Source organism: Eptatretus burgeri, chromosome 17 (assembly GCF_056783735.1).
Source record: "Eptatretus burgeri isolate ZD-2024b chromosome 17, Ebu_testis_v1, whole genome shotgun sequence".
Classification (NCBI taxonomy): domain Eukaryota; kingdom Metazoa; phylum Chordata; class Myxini; order Myxiniformes; family Myxinidae; genus Eptatretus; species Eptatretus burgeri.
Genome location: NC_140977.1, coordinates 42,140,048 through 42,164,478, shown reverse-complemented (window position 1 = coordinate 42,164,478; position 24,431 = coordinate 42,140,048). Strand labels below are relative to the sequence as shown.

Below are 24,431 nucleotides of genomic sequence, written 5' to 3'. Positions count from 1 at the left end.
CGTATATGCGCCAGTATCCCTCAGATGCGGTGATGTAACGCCCTAGTTCGTATCGTGTCACTTCATCATATCGTAATGCCTCTCACATCCTCTCATCTGGCTCTTGTCTGACCAGGCACTGGTCCGGGCCCTTTTCAAGGTATTTGTACAGGTACTTCACACTGGTGACAGCACAAACGATCTCAAGGTTCGTACCTGAGGTTCGTACCTGAGGTTCTCAAGGTTCGAAACGAGCATCGTACCTGAGGACAATATATGAATTGTAAGGCACAACCCATGCATTGTTAGCTAATACGTGAGCACCACCTCGTATTGTCTTCATGATGGGATCACCAGGTGCTGCTTCTGCCCGTCTTCTGTACAGGGGATAGGAGTCATCAGAGAAGCTTGTCGTTTCTTGTAGGGCTTTGGGATAGTCCTTTGTGCATTTCCAGTTTGCCATGCAAGGGCTCGAGATGTTCCATTCCCCACATGGGCCGTGAGTCATGTGTGATGTCACGATACGGTGTAGTTCCGGATTTGTGCGTTTGTCAGGAATCTCAGCAGAGACCACACGATCGACATCTGCTGGTGTTCTGGGCTTGTCGCGAGGTACCACAGTCAGGAACATGTGTATATGGGGAAGGTGACGCTTTTGCGTTTCCTTCACCATCACATAAGTGTCCACATGCCCCAAGATGTCATTCTTGAGCAGGTCTGCTTTGAGTGCGTCCACCTTCATATGAAACACCTGGGCGATGATATCAGGTCTTTCATTGGCTGACTGACCCTCAAAAAGTGATTGTTTAATTTCTGGCCACTTTGGGTTGCAGGTGAATGTTAGGAAAAAGTCAGGTTTTCCTTTGACTCGGACCAAAGCCATTGTTTCCTGAAACTCTTTGGCATACCAACGTGGTGACCCATAAATTGACGGCGGCAGAATGGTGAGGCGTCCAGGTAGCACCTCAGTGTGACTGTTCAACGCATCAACGATAATCTTATACTTTTCTGCCTTAATTGACTTCTGGTTTAAGCGAATCCAATTGAGACGGTGTGACTCAATTTTTGCCATCATGTCGCATACGTACTGCTGTGTCAACTTTCCACCATGAAGCAGTAGATTGAAGTGATAAGTGGGATCACGTACTTGGAGATGGTAGCGGTAGAAAGATGGCGTTATCCCTGCTAACTCAGTGTGGTACCCCTGGAAGCCGCAGGGTAGCAGAAGTATGTATGATAGAGGGTCATACGCTGGATGCATGGCGTCTATTGTCTGTAAACCTCCTCCTCTGAGGTGAACACCGACTGCCAGCCTTCCAAACTGCTCTGTTGTCATTGCCCCTGGAGCAGTGACAGCCACATCGCTGTCTGGTGAGGGAAGGTTGACCGTACCATGATGAAGGTCTCGGCACCACGTGCGACCTCTTAACAAAATTTTCAGTTCATTTGCGCTATCATTATGAACCACATACTCAATGGCTGATTTGAATTGCTGGACGTATGGGTTGCACTCATGAATGGCCTGTTGTGCTCTTAGCAAAAAATGCTCATTCAGGCTACTGTTCGAGGTGTGGGCACGACGATACTTCAGCTCATGGGCTGGATTGTGAAAGTAGATCTGAGCAAAGCATGGGGTACCACCCAGATCGGCAAGAGGAGCACCAATGTAATGGTAAACCTTACCTTGTATGCACACTCCAGGATTGAAGCCAGGCATACCTATCTCTCGGACACCGATACTTGCCATTGCCAGCGCATTGTTGTACTGTTTCGTGTGCTTCACAAAGTCCTGGTTAAGGAAAAGGTTTTTTAATAGCATCTGGAGGTTGTGATGGAATTGAACCAGGTTTTGGATTCGTAGGATCATGTTTAAGGTCAAACTTGCTGTGGTTGCAGCAAAATCCTCTTCTCTCCTCGTTCCACACAAAAGCATCACAATGTGAGCATTTAGTGCATTGAAATAATGAGGTCCTGCTCAACGTGTGCCTGTACTCAACATGAAGTTCCTCTCGGAAGAAATCGGTATCGTCGTATCGAGCAAGGTTGCGATTCTCACGGTGAGCCTGCTCCAGTCTCGCACGGTCTACGTCCTGATGGCGCAGGGCATCCCTTACTTGTCGGTCTTCTCGCTGATGAGGGATTTCTTCTGCACGACGCCTTGCCTCGCGTTCAGTGTTGTCTGCCAAGGGATCAGCTCGTTCTTCATCCGTTTCTTCTGCACTTCGTCTTGCCTCGCGTTCAGTGTTGTCTGCCAAGCGAGCAGCTCATTCTTCATCCGTTTCTTCTGCACGACACCTTGCCTCACGTTCAGTGTTGTCTGCCAAGCGAGCAGCTTGTTCTTCATCCGTTTCTTCTCCACGATGCCTTGCCTCGCGTCCAGTGTTGTCTGCCAAGTGAGCAGCTCGTTCTTCATCCGTTTCAGCTGCACGACGCCTTGTCACGTGCGTAGCGTCACATGTCAAGCAAGCAGCCCGTTCTTCATCTGTTTCTTCTGCACGGCGCCTTGCCTTGCATCCAGTGTTGTTTGCCAAGCGAGCAGTTCGTTCTTCATCCGTTTCTTCTGCACGACGCCTTGCCTCACGTTCAGTGTTGTCTGCCAAGCGAGCAGTTCGTTCTTCATCCGTTTCTTTTGCACGACGCCTTGCCTCACGTTCAGTGTTGTTTGCCAAGCGAGCAGTTCGTTCTTCATCCGTTTCTTCTGCACGACGCCTTGCCTCACGTTCAGTGTTGTCTGCCAAGCGAGCAGCTCATTCTTCATCCGTTTCTTCTGCACGGTGCCTTGCCTTGCATCCAGTGTTGTCTGCCAAACGAGCAGTTCATTCTTCATCCGTTTCTTCTGCACGACGCCTTGTCATGCGCGTTGCATCACGTGTCAAGCGAGCAGCTCATGCTTCGTTAGATTCCATTGCATGTGCATGATGCGCAGCTTCGTTCCTTCGCTGTCGGAAACGACGACTGGATTGGGGCATTGTGTTTAAGAAAATCGAGAAAGAAATCGAGAAAGTACAGAAATCGAGAAAGAAAGAATACAGTAAGTCGATAAATCGACAAAAAATGGAGAAAGAATACAGTACTCGTCACTATCCGGAAGTCCGGAAGTGCGGAATAATCGCAGTTACGATTATTCGCAAATCACAGTTACGATTATTCGCAATTTAGTTTTAATGGCCAATTATTCAATTAGCGCCAACGTATTTTGCCTTTTCGCAATGTCGTTGCAAGGAAGAACACAAAGAGAGGAGAAGAGAAAAAAAAGGGAAAAAAACGTACGTGCAAAAAAAAACAAAAAACTTTCAAACAAACACACAGGCCGTTTTTTCGCTCTCGTAAACGACAACTGCATTGGCGCATTGTGTTTATCAATAAATGCGCATAAGAAATCGAGAAATTATTAGAATACAGTAAGTCATCACTATCCAGAAGTCCATATGTCGTAACCCGTAATGGGGAACGCGGCTGAGAATCTCTTCCCCAACGGCCACGCCTACGCAGCAACGTGTCCTGTGATTGGTAACTAAATGGCGCATCGGCCACGCCTACGCAGCAACGTGTCCTGTCATTGGTTGGTAAATAAATGGCCATAACTTGGGAAGCACTTGTCTGATTAATATCAAACCTTGAAAAGACACATACTCAGGTCCCCAGCAGTATTCCTGGCAAGTTTCAATTAGATCGGACCAGTGGTTGTCGAGAGACAGCGGACACACACACACACACACACACACACACACACACACACACACACACACACACACACACACACACACACACACACACCTGGAATTATAGATATATTACATGACTATATTTGGATGACTTTGAAAGTTGTCCTTTTGTGGGGCACAAAATGACCTTGAAAATGACCTTTGAGGTCAAAATTTTTTGTGCCATCCACCCTAGTATTTCTATCTGACCTTTGACTGATTGATTTAGCATGGGTGCCGGCTATTAACATTCCATGCAGGTAAAAGTCACAATTTTGGTCCTTGGCTGGTCTACTATAAAGGGAAGTGGGCAGGTGAGAAAAAGTAGAGGTTGAAAAGTGCCATCATTTAATGTACGTAATATATCCACGTCCTGGATAAAAGGGAATGTAAAGTCAACAGTGGCAAGCTGAACTCTTGAGAATATTTATTGGTCGTTGCTAAGGCGACGACGCACGGACTCGAAAAACAGGTTACGTTCTTCAAACGTGATATATGCAAATATTGGTGTCAGTTGTAGGAGCGATGACAGTTAAGGTATAACAAAGTTCATAAAAAGTTTTTTGCAACTTCATTTTCATGACAGAAAAGACAGAGTGGGGTTGAGGGATAACGAGAGAGAGAGAGAGAGAGAGAGAGAGAGAGAGAGAGAGAGAGAGAGAGAGAGAAAGAGAGAGAAAGAGAGAGAAAGAGAGAGAAAGAGAGAGAGGGGAGGGAGAGAAAGAGAGAGAGAGAGAGAGAGAGAGAGAGAGAGAGAGAGAGAGAGAGAGAGAGAGAGAGAGAGAGAGAGAGAGAGAGAGAGAGAGAGAGAGAGAGAGAGAGAGAGAGAGAGAGAGAGAGAGAGAGAGAGAGAGAGAGAGAGAGAGAGAGAGAGAGAGAGAGAGAGACAGAGAGAGAGAGAGAGAAAAAAAAAAAAAAAAAAAAAAAAAAAAAAAAAGACCCCTCTGTCCCAGTGAGGGTCGAGGGGAACAAACCACAGTTGAGTTTTGTTTTGTGTCAATGTGTATTTTAATGATGGGGAAGAGATGATTTAGTGAATGTGTCAGTTCACATGAGAACATAAAATGAACAAGTCTGAAGACGATGATGGTTCACGAGCGGTATCTGATGATGTAGATTGTTTCAGAAGTCAAGGATGAGACAATGTGATAATGTTTGACCAAGTTATATAAATGATCAACATGATGTGGTACGAGTGACAGGTTATTAGCTACAAAATGTCGAAAACCCGGTTTCGTTCAACAACTTTCAAAATTTGACCTTTGCATAACCTTTAAAGGTCCAAAAAACAATGTTGGGGACATTAAAATAAGAAAACAGGATACGTGCTATAGCTTATTGGAATTAGTTCGTCGAAGAAGGTCGAAAACCCGGTTCGATTCCCACAACTCTGAAAATTTGACCTTTGTGGCCTTTAAAGGTCAAAGGTCAAGGATTACGACCTTTGGTGCAAAACTTCCTCTGGAACATTCCAGGAACAATATAACGTCATATTTTCTATATGGCATTTCGCACTCCTCGGATTATCCATACTTTGATGAAATCAGCGTAAAAACAAACTTGAAGGGGGCACCACGGGCAAGGTGTTCGAGATAGAGCAAAATGGTTTCAAGACTTTAGGTGGGGAATGACCTCAAGATTATGCATAAAAAATATTGTCATCCTCGCTCTCAAAGTTTGGGCGGTCGTATGATTTTTATGTCAAAATTCGCAATTTTCGAATTTTTTGACCTTGTGACCTTGACCTTGTATTGGGACGAAAATGAAAAATGGGACAACGACAAGTGTTAGATAATTCATTTTGCTATTCAAATACCGAAAAAGCCATTCCATTCAGTCAATTCCCTGGGAGAAGATAGATTTTTAATCCGACTACCCCCTAAAAATGGCTATTTTTTGGGCGAACCTTGCCCTCATCCAGGAAAACACAACTCTGTATCGATATCGAACACATAACCAAGTTTCATCAAGGTCGGATCAAAGTCCACGGAGTTATGCTCTGGACAGACAGACATAACGAATATCGTGGTCACTCTGGCTGCCACTCACGGACCAATTTATCGCGTGAATGAAAAAGGGAGGGTGACAGATGAAGAATGAAGGATTTTTGTGTGTGTTTTGCCCTTCGGAGCCGAAGACAGCCGTTCACACGCCAACACCTGGGAGGGTGAACAGGTTTTTCGTGTCGGGGTTGATCGGAGCACACACTCTCCGATAGCAAGCCGCATTACATCTAACAAATGTGATGTCGAGGGAAATCCAAGAAGACCAGACGACCTGCCGCTCCCAGGTTAGTGCGGGAGCTTGTATAATGTGCTCAGGATGCCGGTGATAACTCACCTCCGATTCACGAACGACGCTGTGCGATCAATGTCCACCGGCTGCACACTTTGTGAGTGCTTCACCATGACCGTGTAACGGTGAACTCGAACAGTTTTATTAACTTGTGATTACAGTGCGGACTGGTAGAGGGCACGTAACCTTAACCAGGCTGAAAAGTTTACGTTTTGTATCCCACTGATCGGACGGCTCCGGATTCGGAGCTGAACCCGAACCGAATCGATTCGTCCTCGACAACAACCCCAAACCTGTCCACAAAGTTTCGTCCGAACCGGTCCGTTTGAAATGTCCTGCTCACAGACAGACAAGCGGAGGTTAAAATGAAGTTTTTCATCATAAAAAAGGCTTCCAAAGCCGAATGGAGACTGATTACTGATGTCGTGGGAAGCAGGGGAGCAGCTGCTGAGTGATTTAAAAAAAAAAACTTGTCCATTCTGTGTTTCTCACTCACACACTTCAACTGAGTGTCTGAGCAGGAATGTCCATTTTATCACCCCCCGCCATCGAAGGTGGATCGAGGTTTTGTTTTCACCCCTTTCTGTCTGCCTGGCTGTCTGAGCAGGGTATCTCGAAAAGTTATCCAGGGATTCGGACAAAACTTGGTGTACAGGTTGGGTGTGCGACGAGGATTATTTACTTTTTTCGTGCGCAGCATGTGTCTGCTGGTTGCATCATTTTCTAGAGGGGAGCGGCTGTGCACTGCTGTGGTGACATGTTACATCGCCGCTGATGCAGTGCCCCGTGTTGGATATATACCAGAAAGCTGGTACTCATTGATGCCAACCTCAGAACGATGACAGGTTGGGTCAAACCTCCTGGTATTGATTCAACGGTGAAACACGGGCTTGAACTCAAGACCTGAACCTGGATGTTGGCAAGCTCAAGGATGAGATGGTGGCTGAGGAGTTTGCAAACAGGCTGAGTGGAGATTTTGGGGGTCCTGGGTGCTTTGGAGGGTCCGGAAGAGTTGTGGAGTGCCTTCAAAACCACCGTCCTAGATGTTGCCGGTGGATGTCTTGGAACTCACTGGAGGACGAAGAAGAATTTTGGCTCTCAAGGGACACTGGATACCATTGAACAGAGTCACAGGGCCAGGCTGAATGGCAGAACTGGGCTGTTCAGGGAGCTGAGGCGTAAAACTGGACGTGCATTAAGGGTGGACAAGGAGGCCGATGTGCGAGGAATATGTGAGGGGTAGAGCATCACCTGTGGTCAGGTGATTCTCATCCTGCTTACAGGGGAATTCACGCATTGCGTTCCTCCAAACCCATCCGTTGGTGTACTGCAGCTGGAGCAGAGGGTGGTCGACTCTTGACAGAGGAGTCCAAAGTGAAGGCCCGCTGGGCCGGTTACTCTGAGCGGTTGTACCGGGCTGATCCACAAACTGTCGAGTTGGATATCAGGAGTGTTACAATCCCAATTGCTGACACTTCAATCAACTGTGGTCCACCTTCGTTTGTGGAAACACGGGCTGCGGTGAACCGGTTGAAATGTGGTAAAGCTCCAGGGATCTGTGGTATCCATGCTGAATATCTCAAGACTGGTGGAAATGCTGCTCTCGTGCCGTTGCATGCAGTTCTGCACTCTGCCTGGAACACAGGCATCATCCCAACTGACTGGAAGAGGAGCTTTGTTGTCCTACTCTGGAAAGGGAAGGGTGATCACCAAGACTGCAACAACTACCGAGGGGTGACGCTGCTCTCAGTGCCAGGCAAGGTCTTTGCTTGGATAATTCTTGATAGCGTTTGCCACCATCTGCTTGAGCACCGGGGTCCAGAGCAGTCAGGCTTTACACCAAAGAGGTCAACGATTGACCGTATCCTTGCCCTTCAGGTCCTCACCGAACGCAGACGAGAGTTCTGACATGGGCTGCTTGCAGCTTATGTTGATCTCTGTAACGTGTTTGATTCAGTGAATCGGGATGCCCTCTGGAGGATTCTTGGTTTTCGGGGGGTGCCACCAAAACTGATCGATCTGATGTCTGAACTCTACTCTGGTACTGAGAGTGCTGTGAAGTGTGGTGGTACCATCTCTGACTTATTTCCAGTTGTTACTGGAGATCGCCAGGGGTGTGTGCTGGCCCCCACACTTTTCAGCATTTGTATGGAGTAGATTCCAGGGTGTCGTAGAGATTAAGCTGCGGTGCATCATTTGGGAATGTCAAGATCTCTGACCTTGATTTCGCAGCTGAAGCAGTGATCTTTGTGGAGACTCTAGATATCCTTTTGGGGGCCCTCGAGGTGCTGAATGAGGAGTCAGAGCCACTGGGATTATGGGTTTCCTGGGTCACAACTAAGATCCAGGCTTTCAATGACATCTTGGATGCTGCTATCTTGTCTGTACCTGTTTGTGGTGAGGATGTTGAGGTGACGGAGAGAGTCATTTACCTTGGCAGTGATATTCATGTCTCTGCTGGCTGTGAGTCAGAGGTCAATAGACACCTGGGTCGGGCCTGGGGAGTCATGGATTCACTGGATCACGGAGTGTGGCGCTGCCGGTACTTGTGTGGGAGGACGAAAGTCCGAGTCTTCAGGTCCTTGGTGCTTCCAGTCTTGCTCTATGGATGTGAGACTTGGACTCTGACCAGGGATCTGAGATGAAGACTTAATTCCTTTGGTACCAGGTCTCTTCGGAGAATCCTTGGCTATCTCTGGTCGAATTTTGTGTCCAACGAGCGGTTCCTGCGAGAGATTCAAATGAGATTTGTTACCTGCATAGTCCGTGAGCGTCAGCTGTGGCTGTATGGACATGTGGCTCGTTTTCCTGATGCTGATCCTGCTCACTAGATTCTCTCAGCGAGGGAGTCTAGTGAGTAGAGGAGGCCAGTGGGCCGATCACTTGCCTCATGGTTGCAGCAGGTTGACCATCATCTCAAGGAGATGGGGATGGGCCTGGCATCTGCCTGGGGGATGGCCAGACGGAGGACCCTGGAGTACCGGCGGAAAGTGGATGCATCGACGCGCTGTTCTGGCGCATGCTCCGATACCTGACCTGACCAAAGATCTTTTAAGCCAGGTGCCTTTACCGTTAAGCCAACACCGAGCAGTGTGACAAAGATGAATTGATTCGATTTTGGTTAAGGTCCGAATCCAGATCCGGTCTATCAGTGGGATATAACACATAACCTGTTCAGCCTGGCAGAAAGAGCAATGCGCTCCACCCAATGCCGTGCCAGTTGTTCACTGCAATTGGTAAATAAAATGAATGTCAAATAATTAATTATGAAGATCAACATTCTGATTAACTTCGTCGTTCCGTTTTCAAGCTCTTCCTGGCTTTACATATCAGAACTGTGACAATGAAGAGCTGAAACGCGAGAAAAACACAAGTTCATTTGGCCAATTTCGCTCTCGGCGAAAATACCACGAGGACAGACGGACACAAGGGGCGTTCAAAAAGTAATCGGAACGACCGTCTCAAATATCCATCAGCCAAGCTGCCATATGCAAAAAAAAAAAACCAGAAAACAACATCATCCTCTGGGAGTGCAGCTGCTGTGCTGCTGTTGCAGTGCCCCCTGTTCCCAGTCAGGTGGTACTCATTTTGCCAATCTCAGAAGGATGACAGGCTGAATTAACCTATCCGATATTATTTAATGATTTAACGGCACACCTTGGTCTTGAACTCAAGACCCTAAGATGTTACGCCAGCCAGCTTAAGCGTTAAGCCAACACCAGGTTGATAGCACTCTCAATAGTTGATGGATTAATGAAAACGTCGTTTGTTGGACTATTGTGACTCGTTCGTGGAACTTTTTGAACGTCCCTCGCAGGTACAAAACTCATTACTTGAAGGACTATCAAGGAAGATCCTATGGAGATACGAAACAAAGATGACGAGTCATGAACGGACACAACTATTCCCACCTCGCGGGGTTGGCCAGGGAAAGTTTTTGGCCCAAGTCTTTCACGAACCGGATGGCGAGAGATAATGTTCGACTAAAATGTTGCAGCAGGAATTTTGAATTCGTTCCAAGTTGCCAGCGATAAGTTCGCCTTGTAATTCGGCGAAAGACACCGTGGGATCTTGGACACGTCCACCAAGTAATTCCGGCAGACGGGATGGCCAGCTTAACAAGCGACCATCCTCAAGGCCCAGTCACACCTTGACGTTTTAGCCAGCTTATGCCGATTTTTGCAAAAATTTGTGTAAAACGCTGGTACACATCGAATACGTTATGGGTACGTTTTGTATATGTTAAGACCACGCTGAAAAACACTGCCATAAGTGGTAGTACGCTGGCTTTAAACGTTGAACTTTTGGGTTTTCCTCAAATTTTTTCATGCTTGAAATTTTACGACGTATGCCGGCGTATGACTCACATGTTCTGCTACGCTGGCCATAAGTTGTAGGCACGTTATGCGATCGTTGACACACGTTGAAACACGTTACTTGTAAGTTACTCATAAGTCGAAACACGTCGAGGTAATGTTTAGCGTACCCGAAACTTATTTCTAACCTATGAGTAACGTTTTGTAAGCACGCTACACGAACGTTGTTCACACTTTGTAACACGTTACTTGAAAGTACTACTACTACTACTATTACTACTACTACTACTACTACTACTACTACTACTACTACTACTACTACAACTACTACTACTACCAACGACATCACTAAATTCTCTCAAACTACTACTACTACTACTACTACTACTACTACTACTACTAACATCGACATCATTAAATTCTCTCGAACAACTACTACTATGACTACTACCAACATCGATATGACTAAATTCTCTCGAACTACTACTACTGCTACTACTACTACTACTACTACCATCGACATCACTAAATTCTCTCGAACTACTACTACTACTACTAATAACACCGACATCACTAAATTCTCTCGAACTATTACTGCTACTACTATTACTACTACTACTACTACTACTACTGCTACTGCCACTGCCAGTGACATTGACATCTACTCAACGTGGAGTCAGGAACACTGACGGGTTCCTCTTGTGAAGCCCCTTTGTATATACCAATTCCCCTAAACGCTGCCAATACGCCATTATATGGTAGCTGTAAGTTAGAAACACGTTCAGTAAGTTCTGTGGTCGTCCGGAAGACGTCAATCAAATTCGTCTACAAACGCCAATATGCGTTTGAGATACGTTACACATAGGTTCAAAGCATGTTACTCATAGGTTCAAAGCACGCTACTAATATGTTCAAAGCACGTTACTCGTAGGTTAAAAATTAAGTTTCGGGTATGCTAAACATTACCTCGACGTGTTTCGACTTATGAGTAACTTACAAGTAACGTGTGGCCGACGTGTGTAAGCGATTGCAGAACATGCCGAGAACTTACGCCAGCGTATGCGGAACTTGTGAGCCATACGTCGAGTACGTCGTAAAATTTTCAGCATGCTTGAAATTTCACGACATACTAGACGCACCACGTAATATGCCAGCGTACTTCATTGTTTTTCTTCGTGCTGCTAACGTATACACAACTTACCCATACCGTATTCGACGTGTCCCAGCGTTTTAGACACATTTTTCAGAGGTCGGCATACGCTGGCTAAATCGTCAAGGTGTGACCGATGTTGACACTTCCAATTTTCAGGCGGTTATGATTTAAATCGGCGAGCGGCAGGTTTTTTTTACAGGCACACCACGAGTTCGTCGGCGATACGTGCAGCGCACTATGACTCAGTTAAACTATCGTTGGGCATAGTTTGTGAACACCGACAACAGGCTAAGCATTCGTTGGTATAAGTTATCTTTAACACAACGAAACGTTCTGTGCCCGTTACTAATACGTTATGCATACGATCAACACGTTATGAATACGACCAAAACTTCAAAAAAACCTCAAACTTCAGCGTACGCCAACGTTTTTCGTGCGTTTTTATACGTTGCCATTCCTGGCTAAAACGTCAAGGTGTGACTGGACCTTAACCGCCGGAAAGCTGCCCTGCAATGCGAAACACCAGCATGACACGTTGGAACTCAGGTTGGAGAGCGCAGAGGCGATCATGTGCACACCCCTGACATATCTTGCCACCCTGAAACCAAACACTGTAAGTGTAATTATGTAAACAATGAGCGACGAAGCAATGCGTCATTTATGTAAAATAACCTGTAAACGCGGTACTCGTGGTATGTGAACATCACATTCGCACTTTCCGGGAAATGTCCAAGGTACTGAGTGGGTGTGTTTTGTTTATGTCTGCCTGCGAGTGCCTGTGTTTGTGAGTGCGTGCATGTTGCTGGGTGCTCGTGTTCGCTGTGCTCCTGCTGCCTGTCTCCGGGGAATCGTTTGCCTCGACTATTGAGAACTTTGACCCAAGGCTGGTTTTCATTGATCGGGGCTCTTCCCGCGTCGGTTCCTTAACGTGTGTGCGTAACACGTGTCTGTGTGATTAGTGTGCTTTACATTCTGCAGTGACGCAGTGTACGTGCGCAAATACCGAAATATACGTGTGTTTGTGTGTGTTTGTGTGTGTTTGTGTGTGTGTGTGTGTGTATGTGTGTGTATGTATGTGTGTATGTTTGTGTGATTAATGTGCTTTACATTCTGCAGTGACGCAGTGAACGTGCGCAAATACCGAAATATACGTGTGTTTGAGTGTGTGTGTGTGTGTGTGTGTGTCTGTGTGTGTGTGTGTGTGTGTGTGTGTGTGTGTGTGTGTGTGTGCGCGTGTGTGCGTGCGGTCGTCGTTGATGGTTATCTCCACATGCGGTTTCAGAAGGTGAAACCGTGTTTGTGTGAGTGTGTGTGCGTGTGTGTGTTTGTGCGTGTGTGCTTTTGTGTGAGATAGAATTGTTAAGAACATAAAATTTTAAAACGAGATGTGTGTGTGTGTGTGCGTGTATGTGTGTGTGTGTGTGCGTGTATGTGTGTGTGTGTGTGCTTTTGTGTGAGATAGAATTGTTAAGAACATAAAATTTTAAAACGAGATGTGTGTGTTTGTGTGCACACGTGCACATATATTTGAGTGAATCTACGTTTGTATGTATGTGTGTGTACGTGTGTGTTTTTGTGTGTATGTGTGTATGTTTATGTGTGTGTATGTTTGTGTGTGTGTATGTGTGTATGCGTATGTGTGTATGTGTATGTGTGTATGTGTGTTTGTGAGCACATATACTTGAGTGAATCTACGTTTGTTTACATGTGTGTGTGTGTGTGTGCGCACGCGTGCACATACACTTGAGTGAATCGACGTTTGTTACACGCATCTACATTTGTTTGTGTGTGCACATTTGCATTTGTGCATGCGTCCATATCTTCATGCCTGACAATCATAAATGTGTTGGTGACACCACAAACGAAGAACAAGTTCTGTCTGTTTTAAAGAAGAGCTGTCATAGTTGAAGACCATTCACATTTGTGACATTTTCACCAAAGAGCTGGATGTGGCCAATGCATAAACATCACATACACACACAGATGGAATGTACAAACATCTTCTTCTTCCCCTTCTTCTTATTCTTCTTCTTCTTCTTCTTCTTTTCTTCTTCTTCTCTTCTTCTTCAAATCCATCATCTTCTTCTTCTTCTTCGCCCGTTTTCCTGCAACTGGAGGCGATGTGACCCCTACAAGGGGAAGCAAAGTTCGACTCCAATACAGAGGCACTGAGTGTGGATCTGGTTTACAATTTGTGGACAGCCATACCTTCTCGACTGAGGAACTATCTCAGGCAACATACACACTGGACTGCTCCATGTTGTTCACTTTCAGGTGTCTGTCTCTCAAAGATGTAATTGTGCCGTTTCTTGTCGTTCTCTCTTCTGAAAGTTCCATTACATTCATGGCATTTAACTAGTCTTGGTTGTCCTGCGATATGGAAAGTTTGGCTGGATGTTTCATCCACAGATTCATAGGACGAGTGCAATCTTCATCTTGATGTGCATGCCACTTGGTACCAATCATCCTCTGAGATCACCACTCCACATCTCTTCCTTGGCCTTCTCCCTGAATGTGTTTGGGGTAGCCAGTCAAAGAGGTCCCTCTATGGAGTGCAGTAGTCTGCCATTCTCGCAGCATGGCCCAGCCATTCAAGATGACGTTTCATCACCTTCACCACTGCAGTTTCAGGATCTCCCCAACACTTCTTGATCTCCAGTGGTGTGATGTGATGTGATGCAGCCACTGCTGTTTACATGAGATATCCAGAAGAGTTGTTGGCAGTTCTTTGCAGATGAAGATACGCCAAAAGTATGTGGAAACCTGCTCGACCAACATCTCATACCAAAATCATGGGCATTAATATGGAGTTTGTCCCCCCCCTTTGCTACTATAACAGCCTCCACTCTTCTGGGAAGGCTTTCCACTGGATGTTGGAACATTGCTACAGGGATTTGCTTCCATTCAGCCACAAGAGCATTCGTGAGATCGGGCACTGATGTTGGGCGATTAGATCTGGCTCGCAGTCGGTGTTCCATTTCATCCCAAAGGTGTTCGATGGGGTTGAGATCAGGACTCTCTGCGGGTCAGTCAAGTTCTTCCACACCAATCTCAACAAACCATTTCTGTATGGACCTCGCTTTGTGTATAGGGACATTGTCATGCTGAAACAGAAAAGGGCCTTCCCCAAACTGTTGCCATAAAGTTTGAAGCACAGAATCATCTAGAATGTTATTGTATGCTATATGAAAACAAGATTTCCCTTCATTGGAACTAGGGGGCCAGCCCGACACATGAGAAACAGCCCCAGACCATTATTCCTCCTCCAGCAAACTTGGGACTGTGCATCTGGGCAGGTAGCATTCTCCTGGCATCTGCCAAACCCAGATTCTTCTGTCAGAATGCCAGATGGTGAAGCATGATTCATCACTCCAGAGAACGCGTTTCCACTGCTCCAGAGTCCAATGGCGGTGAGCTTTACACCACTCCAGCCAATGCTTAGCATTGCGCAAGGTGATCTTAGGCTTGTTTGCGGCTGCTCGGCCATGGAAACCCATTTCATGAAGCTCTCGATGAACAGTGCTTGTGCTGACATTGCTTTCAGAGTCAGTTTGGAACCCAGTCGTGAGAACCTATGAGACGATTTTTCCTTGCAACACGCTGCAGCACTCGGCGGTCCCATTCTGTGAGCTTGTGTGGCCTAACACATTGTGGCTGAGCCGTTTTTACTCTCAGACGTTTCCACTTCACAATAACAGCACTTACAGTTGACCGGTGCAGCTCCAGCAGGGCAAAATTTGACTGTCTTGTTGGAAAGGTGTCATCCTTTGAGGGTGCCACGTTTAAAGTCATCAAGTTCTTCAGTATGGCCCATTCTACTGCCAATGTTTGTCTATGGAGATTGCATGGCTGTGTGCTTGATTTTACACACCTGTCAGCAATGGGTGTGGCTGAAAGAGCTGAATCCACTAATTAGAAGGGGTGTCTGCATACTTTTGGCCATGTAGTGTATTCGGAAGGTCATGAGCGATGGCTGGCCCGAAGGTGGCTAGAAGACCAACTCTTGAGAGACAAGTCCTGCCGTAATGGCGTCATACATTTGATTGTTGATGGGTGGGAGTTTGTCTTTTCTTCTCCTCTTCTCTTCAATGCTGGCCATTTGCTAGTTTTCATAGTGTGCTGTTGCACTTTTGATTTGAGTTGCCAGGTAGCACGGTCTGCAGCCTGTTTCCCACAGTTGATGTGGTTGATATTGCAGATTGAGAGGGACTTTTTCAGTGAATCCTAGAAACGTTTATATGGAGCCCCTGTGTCACATTTTCCATATAGCACAGCCTTGGGCACGTGGTTGTCATCCAACCGGACGACATGGCCTGCTCCTTTCAGTTGAGTCTGCAAGAGAATGGCCTCTGCTGGTGGTGTTGGATCTTTTTAGCACCTCCACATTGGGAATAAAATCTTGCCAGTGATTTTGAGGATGGGGCAGTGCCAGCATTGATGGAAGTGCTCAAGAAAGCACAGATGCCGGTGATATGTGACTCATGACTTGGCACCATAAAGAAGGGTGGGGATGACAACAGCTCTGTAAACTTTGATTAGATTTAGATCTGTAGGTTGTGGTTTTCCAGACATGCTTAAAGAGTCTCTCTTGGTTGTTGGGAGACTCTTTATGTGGCGTTGGAGAACCTGCTTTCAATTTCCTTATTGCTTGTGGCATCGCATGAGATGACACTACCTAGGTACGTGGACTGTTGGATGGCGTTCAGCTCAGTTTCCTCAATAGTTATCTTTGGTGGTGAATAGGCTTGGTGTGGAGCTGGCTGGTAGAGGACTTCAGTTTTCTTTAGGCTAATGATAGGTCCAAGCAGTTGTGCTGCATCAGCAAAGGAGGTCGTTATCTGCTGCAGATCAGACTGTGTATGGGCTACCAGAACAGTCATCTGTATATAGGAACTCAGGAATGAGCTATGGTTTAGTCTTTGTGTAGGCCTGTAGTCATCTGAGGTTGAAGAGGTTTCCATCTTTCCGGAAACGAATGTAGACACCCTCCTCTAAGTTATCAGTCACTTGCTGGAGCATCATGCTGAAAAAAAAAACAGTGTGAGGGCAAGAACACAGCGAAATGGATAGTAGGAAGACATGCATTTATTCGGGCTACCTTTTCTCGAACCTTCTATTTATGAGCAAACAATGCTGTCCTTAAAAGGGCTGCTATGTCACTCAGGGTACTGCCTGGTGATAACGTCATCTCCAATTTGTCATCAAAATGATGAATATCCCAAGCCAGCTGCATGCCAGATTGGGAAAGGCGGCTTCCAATGTCATCTTACACTGACACTGCAGGGCTTTGTTCTTTCTGTTGCAGATTAGAGCTTTAAAGTGGAATGCAGTTTGTGATCTGGCCTTAACCCTGAGGCCTGAAGCTCATTAGGAGGGCAGCAGTGAGATCTCCAAGCTGTAGGTTTAGATTCAGTTTCCTTCTCCTATAAGGATTGCTGGCCATGGCTGGAGAGTTCCACCTCCCCTTACTATTTAACCCATAGCTGGGGCATGATTGCTAAGTTTCAAAATGTATCCACACATTGGTGGGCCTGCACACTATACATTTAGGGATCATGCTCCTCTGAAATCTTCCGTAGGTTTGGCCTGGAACATATCTGGAACAGTTGCTGGGTTGGTACCAGGTGGAGGTACAACAGAAGTCTTGGTTGTGAGAGAGGCTGCACACCAGCAGAGATGACTAATGCCAAAGGCTGCCTCTTGCCTTAAGTCTAGCAGTGAATGAAGTATGAAAAGACAAAAATAAACCCCCTGTCTACAGGCCTGGATTAAGGGTATGGACGACCTCAGGCTAATGGGAAGGAAGGGCCAAAATATATGCAACATAAATTCATAATCCGTACCAGCACAAACATTAATGATTAATCACACAAACTATGATAATTTGACAAATGTAGTTTTATTTTATTCTAATACACATTATCCAATCTGCAAAGATACAATATGCACTATTATTCCAATAGACAAATTATAGTTTTATTAAAAGTGGATATGCTACTTATGCTCTCCCAACAATGGATGGAGGTCCTGAATGCCGGACATTAAATCAGAGCCATATCCCTTGACATATCACGTGCTTTTGACACGGTCTGGCACCCTGCTCTGCTCACTAAACTCTCTTCATATGGTATCTAAGGTCATCTTCACTCATGGCTCACAGACTTCTTCTCCTGTCGCAGTCAAAGTGTCGCCCTAAATGGAGTTCTTTCATCCCCTCTTCCTGTCCAGGCTGGAGTTCCTCAAGGCAGCGTTCTGGGCCCTGTTCTTTTTCTGGTTTTCATCAATGATCTCTCTGACTCTCTGGAAAATCCTCTTTATCTTTTTGCTGATGACTACACCCTTTGCTATGTCACCTGTCATCCCTCAGACCGGCAAGCAGCTGCTTCTTCGCTCTCTGCAGATCTGGGTAAAATCCCAAACAGGTCCAACACGTGGAACATGTCTTTCAAACCGGACAAATCTCACACTCTCACTATGTCTCTCCAAAAGGACCATTTGGACCCCCCCAATCCACTTTCTCAACAATCCTCTTGAAGAAGTCCTTTCTTTCAAGCTTCTGGGTCTCTCTATCTGCCATGATCTTTCCTGGTAAAGCCACATTTCAAACCTGGCCTCCAAAGCCAGTCGCCGACTGGGAATCCTCCATCGTGCAAAGTCCTTCCTCGGCCCACCTGAGCTCCTGACCACATACAAAGCCTTTGTCCTCAGCCTGATGGAGTCCTGCTCTCCCCTCTGGGCTGGTGCTCCTGCCTCTCACCTTTCTCAGCTTCACACTGTGGAAACCAAGGCATTTCGGATCATCGGCATCTCCCGCAATGAGGCTGAGTTTTTGCGCCTCTCACTCTCTCACCACAGGAAGGTCGGTGTTCTTTCTGTCTTCTACCGTCTCCTCTCCGGTCTCGCCCCCCTACTGTGTCTGCGATTTGTCCCCACCATATTTCTGAAGGGTACTCAAGGTCCGCCAACAACCCCTTCTGGTGATACTACCAAAATCACGAATCACTGCTCACCTTCACTCTTTCATTCCTCTTTTTTCCCACCTTTGGAATAAACTCCCTCACTCTGTTCAATCCCATTCTTCCCTCCAGGCCTTCAAAACAGCTGTTCACCACCACCTCTTGTCATTCCCCATCCAAATCCTCGATCTTTTCTACCCCCATTAATCCACCCCAAACCGGCCTCCTTCAAATTCTCTGCTTTCCTTCCTGAAAGTCCCTGTAATGTCCATCTTGTATACCCCATGTTCCCCGCCCCATCCCTCTCCCTTCCACAGATCTCCTAATGTTGTGTTCCCCACTGTTTTGTCCTTCCCACTCCCGCCCCTCTTGTCTCATGCCCCCCTTGCTGTGCGTTGTGTGTTAGCTCTCATATGAGCCTCGACAAGGTAAAAAAAAGTGACTAAAGTGAGTGGGACTACAGTTTGCACACATGCATTCAAAATTTCAAACATAAATGTGCACTTTCCTGGCCTTGGCTGTGGCAAACTCATGAATGATATCATCAAAGTTCAATGATCTCAGAATTTCACTCTCAATACTCAACAAGGGACAAGTCAGTCAGATGATGTTGATTCATCGTCGATCGCAAAAAAGCTTTTGACCCTTTTAAGAAGAGAGAATGAACGTTCCCCACTACAATTACTGATTCCCACACTACGTTTCAACATTTGGGAAACATTCGATCATGTTGGATTCAATCATATTGCAGAACATCCAGACAGCTTGGCTTTCATCATCTTCCTTCTCAATATTTGAGAAGGACGTAAAAGCAACAAATTGCTGAAATTCCTTGGCGAAATCTGCTGGTTGATCATCTGGGTATTTTTGGCACAGATTTTTTGTGCCTTCACACACTTGTGCATTGGACATATTCGGCGACACATTTGTTAGAACACTCATAATTATTGACAATATTGTCAATAAAATTGAAGGGCCTGAGGGCCTAAGGATATAGCCTTATTAGCCTATGGAATAATCTAGCCCAGTCTGTCTACATAACAGCAACTTACGCATCACACAACCCTGGTGTCAAACACCACCAACCACAGTATGTGCACATCTGTTATGGAAGGAGTTAAAGCCTGGTGTTAGCTTCATGGTTAAGCTGGCTGGCTTAAGATCTTAGGGTCTTGAATTCAAGCACCTATCATTCTGTTGAATTCACTCTCGGTGGGTTGACTCAGCCTGTCATCCTTCGAGGTTAGTGAAATAAGTACCAGTGTGCTGGTAACGGGGGAGGGGGGGGGGCAGTGATTCAGCAGCACAGCCAGACCCCCAGAAAACATTTCAGCCAAGCAGCCACAGCTAAGCACTATAAAACATAGTTCCCTTACTTAAAATAAGCAACCTCAAACATACTCTATCTCGGCCTTAGCTCTACTGTTCCTTTTGTCTTGTTGGGGGGTCGAGGGGTAAATATTGCATCTTCTTCACTTATGTAACATTTCGATGGCTTATGTTATTAAAGAAATGAAGGACATTTGAAATTCGAACTGTGGTTTGATTTGAAAACACATGCTCGTGCTTTGGCCGATTGATCCGTTTGACGGCCTCACCGGAGAGCATATCGTATCGATTAAAAACGATGTGTCTTCAGCTTGGTCTTGCTGAGTCTGGCTTTCTGCCTCCATGTGGTCCTCACAGGTTTTAATGTGGTCCACTTGCGAGGAAGGACTTGACAGCTGGAGCTGTGGACAACGCTCTTATGCAAGCTTCACACCAAGGTAGAAAGCAACCTTTATAGCAGATTCCATCTCTTCTTTGATGTCATCTCTCTGTCAGTGTGACCACTCCTTGGCTTTTTTCACAATATCTTGGCTATTCGTTGTTCACCCTGGGGTCTTGGTTTTCTATAGGTTCTCTTGGCGTATAGGTTTTCTATTATCATCGCTTTTCCGAAACCTTGTGAATTCTTGGCTTTTTTACATTGGCTCACCTTAGCATTTATGAAAATGAGGAGTGGTCACACTGCTCCCTGTGACAACCTGTTGTTTTATCACCGGTTTACTTTGTCATTCAATTTTCTTTGTAATACACTTTTTTTTTCATCTATTCGGTGTTTACAAAAAGTTATGTTATTTGGAGGTTTCATTGCAGGTCTCGTTTACACCTGTTCATCGGTCTTGTCTCCATGAGATCATATACACATTTGAGTTGGTCAGCAAGCAGTTCTGACATCAGCATGTGTATAAATTAACTTTGTTTCATCTGAAGTCGTTTTCATTTCGAGGCTCATCTTTAACGATGCCCGGCGTTGCCACCATAGTGGTTTTATACCCATCACAGACATAACAATTCCAATGAGACGAAATGATCAACCCAACATCAGACACTTATTGAGAATTTGAAACCCGTCCAAGCTGTTGTGGGGTTTAAAGGAATGTGAATCAATTCAACGGATAATGATGGAAATTCATTGTGAAGCGAGACATCACGTGATAATTATCCACGATTCATTCCTTTGAGCCCAGTAGTTCTTTGTCCAGGTGGCTCAAATGGCTCATCCTTTCCCTCTTAGAGTATTGTACAAAGGCCAAAGAGAAGGACCAATGAATGTGTTTTGAAAGTGAAATGCAGACGAGACTTCTGACGAAGACCATCAGCAGAATTACCGTTTAACGTCCATCCGATGGATGGCACACACATTGATGAATCACCCTGCCTGTGAAACACTGGGATAACAGTTTGTAGCTGGGTTGTGATTTTAGCCCAGGCTAGACAGCATCGAAGCAAGTGTGTGTACCTCTCGGCCATCCTATCAGCCCTCATGGAAGAACAAAGGTGAGGGTATAAGGCAATGCATTGACAGTGAGGCCATGGTATGACACACTGACTCAACAAGGAGATGAACGGACGGGAGGAGGACAGAGAAGAGGGAATGAAAGATGGCAGAGGGAATTGAGAGTGAGAGGTAAATGGGGGATTAAGGAGCATAAAAAAGACCATGTTGGTTTATTCAACATTGCGGATGACGGAGAATGCTGGTCATGGTCTAGTGACAAGAATAACTGGACCATCGAGCCAACTGGAAACCCAAGCAAGAGAAGCAATGAAATATTTGGCAGATAGTTATTTTCAGTTCACTCCACCATGTTGTTTTTGAAAACTTTAATATGTTCGACCTCACCATTGTACCTTGATGGAGGTTGGACAATGTTTGATGAGGTTTGGACAGGATCATCGCCATTGTAGATTATGGATCGACAAGATGATTATGGATGTTGGATGGTGTTGAGGTTTCATCGTCAAGGGACCACTTTGAGGTTTCATGTTTCTCATTGGGTTTGTGTATTCAAATCGCTTTCCTGACTTTTGGACGTCTCGGTCGTGTAATGGTTGGAGTGTCTGCTTCAAGTGTGGGAGTTCGGTAGTTTGAACACTCGAACCCTGGCCGAGTAATACAAAAGACCTTAAAAATGGTATGTGCTGCTTCCTTATTTCAGCATTTGAAAAGGATAAAGTATGGACAAAACAACCATGGGTTGACAACCATTGTGAAAGCTTGATGGGCCTAATGGTCTCATGGTCTGGTAGCCAATCAGTTGCATCTTTCCGGACAGCCAATCAACGCACGGGATGATAAAAATGCCGAGGCCTCGTGGGAGTTTTTTGGTGATGACACGTTAGAAACCTTTCTTATCCCTATTCGTGAGTCACTCAACACGTCATTATTTCATAGTGACTTTTGGTTCGACTTTATCAAGACTATCGAGCGAAGTGGATTTCATTCGTTTGGTTCAACAACCACGACTGCAACGGACGTGTTTTCCTCTTCTACTTGCCATTTTTCGGTGCTTTTTCTGAAGCCGCAACGGCTCAGTGCCATTAAATCTTTCCTTCTTTATGAACCACTGGACAGACTGCGAAGGACAATGAGTGAGTTACATTACAGCCCCACCAGAGCTCAACAGAGTCCCACGCATCTGCCTGAAGATCTTTCGTCTTGCACCCATGTTTTTGTTCAAGATGACACCGTCAGAGTTTCTCTGCAACCTCCTCACTGTGACCCCTTCCCAAGTCATTTCCAGGAAAGACAAGTACTTCATCCTTGATTTTAATGGGAAGTCTGAAACTGTCAGTTTCGGCAGACTCATGGCTGTCGACGTGGATAAAGTGACTGAGGCATCTCATCCTACTGCTACAGCAGAACAAACTCCAGCTACATCGACTCCCACTGTTCCTGTAAGCCCACACACAAAAGTACCGAGTTCAGCCCCATCGACATCTGCATCAGCCCCTTTGCCACTGACAACTACATCAGACATGAGGAAAACTCGTTCTGGCAGACACGTCCATTGGCCTTAGAGATTTGTGCAACTATTCGGTTCGGGCTGACGTCTATGTCTACATCATTATCGATGGTCTCTCTTTGGTCATCGATCTAGGGGGGAGCTAGTGTGGTGACTCTCTAATTTTCTCAATAATTAATTAATTTTTTCAAACACGTGAACTCTGGTAGCCAATCTGTTGCGTCTTTCCAGAGAGCCGATCAATGCACGGGATGTTAAAAAGGCCGAGGGCTCATGGGAGTTCTTTGGTGACGACACGTTGGAAACCTTTCTTATCCCTATTCGTGAGTCACTCAACACATCATTATTTTCTCATAGTGTCTTTTGGTTCGACTTTATCAAGACTATTGAGTGACGTGGATTTCGTTAGTTTGGCTAAACAACTAGGACTGCAGCGAATGAGTTTTCCTCATCTGCTTGTCATTTTTCGGTGCCATTTCTGAAGCCGCAATGGCTCAGCGCCATTAAATCTTTCCTTCTTTACCAACAACTAGAGAGACGTTGAAGGAAGTAATCATCAGCCGGACTTCATTTACAACACACCATTGCATTGTTAATGTGAGTGAGATTTCTCTTGTCCTGGTTTAAGCATCATCATCTTAACCAGCATACTGAAAGGGAATCATCACCACAGTTCCATGGGTATGCAAGAGGTAATCAATGTCATCACTGAACGTTTTCTTTGATTTTCTTTGGGCGATGCGGATGCCTTTTCCTCGGAAGCATTTCCATGCCTATCTCAATTTGCCATGATGGCATTGAGAGTGAATGCCCAATGGAATGGCATTTGAGACAGGCAAGATCAGGTGAGGTAGACCTCCAATAAGGTGATCAAGTAAACAGCTGATTTTTGTTATCAATCTGACATGTGACATGGTTATTCTCCCGGGAGTAGCTCAGCTTTAAAAAGCTTGGAATTCACATCCTTAATGACTTCTACGTTCAGTCGGATTTAAAACCAATTTCTGCAATGTTAGTACACTGTGCCCATGTTTCGGGCACCCTTGCTGTTTTTTTCCAGGTACATTGGTGTGGCAAGATTATAGTGTAATTGATGGCGATTTTGTGTCTCCAGTTTTTCTTGGCCGAGAATTCTGCCTTGCATTACTGTTCTGGGGTTTCACAGTGGGACGCTGCAGTTTGGTGACTGATCCTCAGAGAAATGAAGTGCTCATGAATATACTTTGGAACAACGTGAGTCCAAAACAAAACACTGTTCTACATGATAAAATGCTTTTTGTGTGTGTTGGCCAAAGAGTTTCGATCTCATGTGTGTGCATTGGCCAAAAGGTTGTAAATTATTTCAGGGTTGTTCAGTTCTTTCTCTGGCTAAGGACCCAAATATGGAAAACTCAGTATGAGACAACGATGTAAACGACTTAAATTACCTAAGCTGACTTAATCTTAATCTTTGCTTGGGCAAGAGCCGATTCGCCATATACATTGTTGCAGACCCGGGGTCGGGGATAGAAGACCACGAGGGGTGGGGGGGGGGGGAGCTCCCTTGGGTTCCCACCAGACTCTCCGGAATCGCAGGCTGTCACACACAGATAACTCCGTGACGGGGCAGGTCGCGAATCGACCGTGAATGTCAATAACTCAACCACGTGACTTAGAGTCCTCCGTCTAATGAATACCGGTTACCTAAAATGGTCACGTGATGTAATTACCGGGGGACATTCCCTCGGTACTCCTTG

The 24,431-nt window shown here is 45.7% G+C and overlaps 2 protein-coding genes across 3 annotated transcripts in view; one reads left to right on the top strand and one right to left on the bottom strand.

Annotated features, from left to right (window-relative positions):
* LOC147009889 (uncharacterized) overlaps positions 1–24,431 on the bottom strand; it is a 177,921-nt gene that overhangs the window by 146,409 nt on the left and 7,081 nt on the right. The window lies entirely within an intron of this gene.
* LOC147009888 (uncharacterized) overlaps positions 12,221–24,431 on the top strand; it is a 46,553-nt gene continuing 34,342 nt past the window's right edge. Inside the window, exons 1-3 of one of the 2 annotated variants that reach the window (XM_085861517.1) lie at positions 12,221–12,379; positions 20,090–20,169; positions 23,810–23,928. In XM_085861517.1, the coding sequence (XP_085717643.1) occupies positions 20,151–20,169; positions 23,810–23,928 (138 nt within the window). In that variant the 5' untranslated portion in view covers positions 12,221–12,379; positions 20,090–20,150. The remainder of the gene's footprint in view (positions 12,380–20,089; positions 20,170–23,809; positions 23,929–24,431) is intronic. The other variant, XM_085861518.1, reaches the window with a different exon arrangement.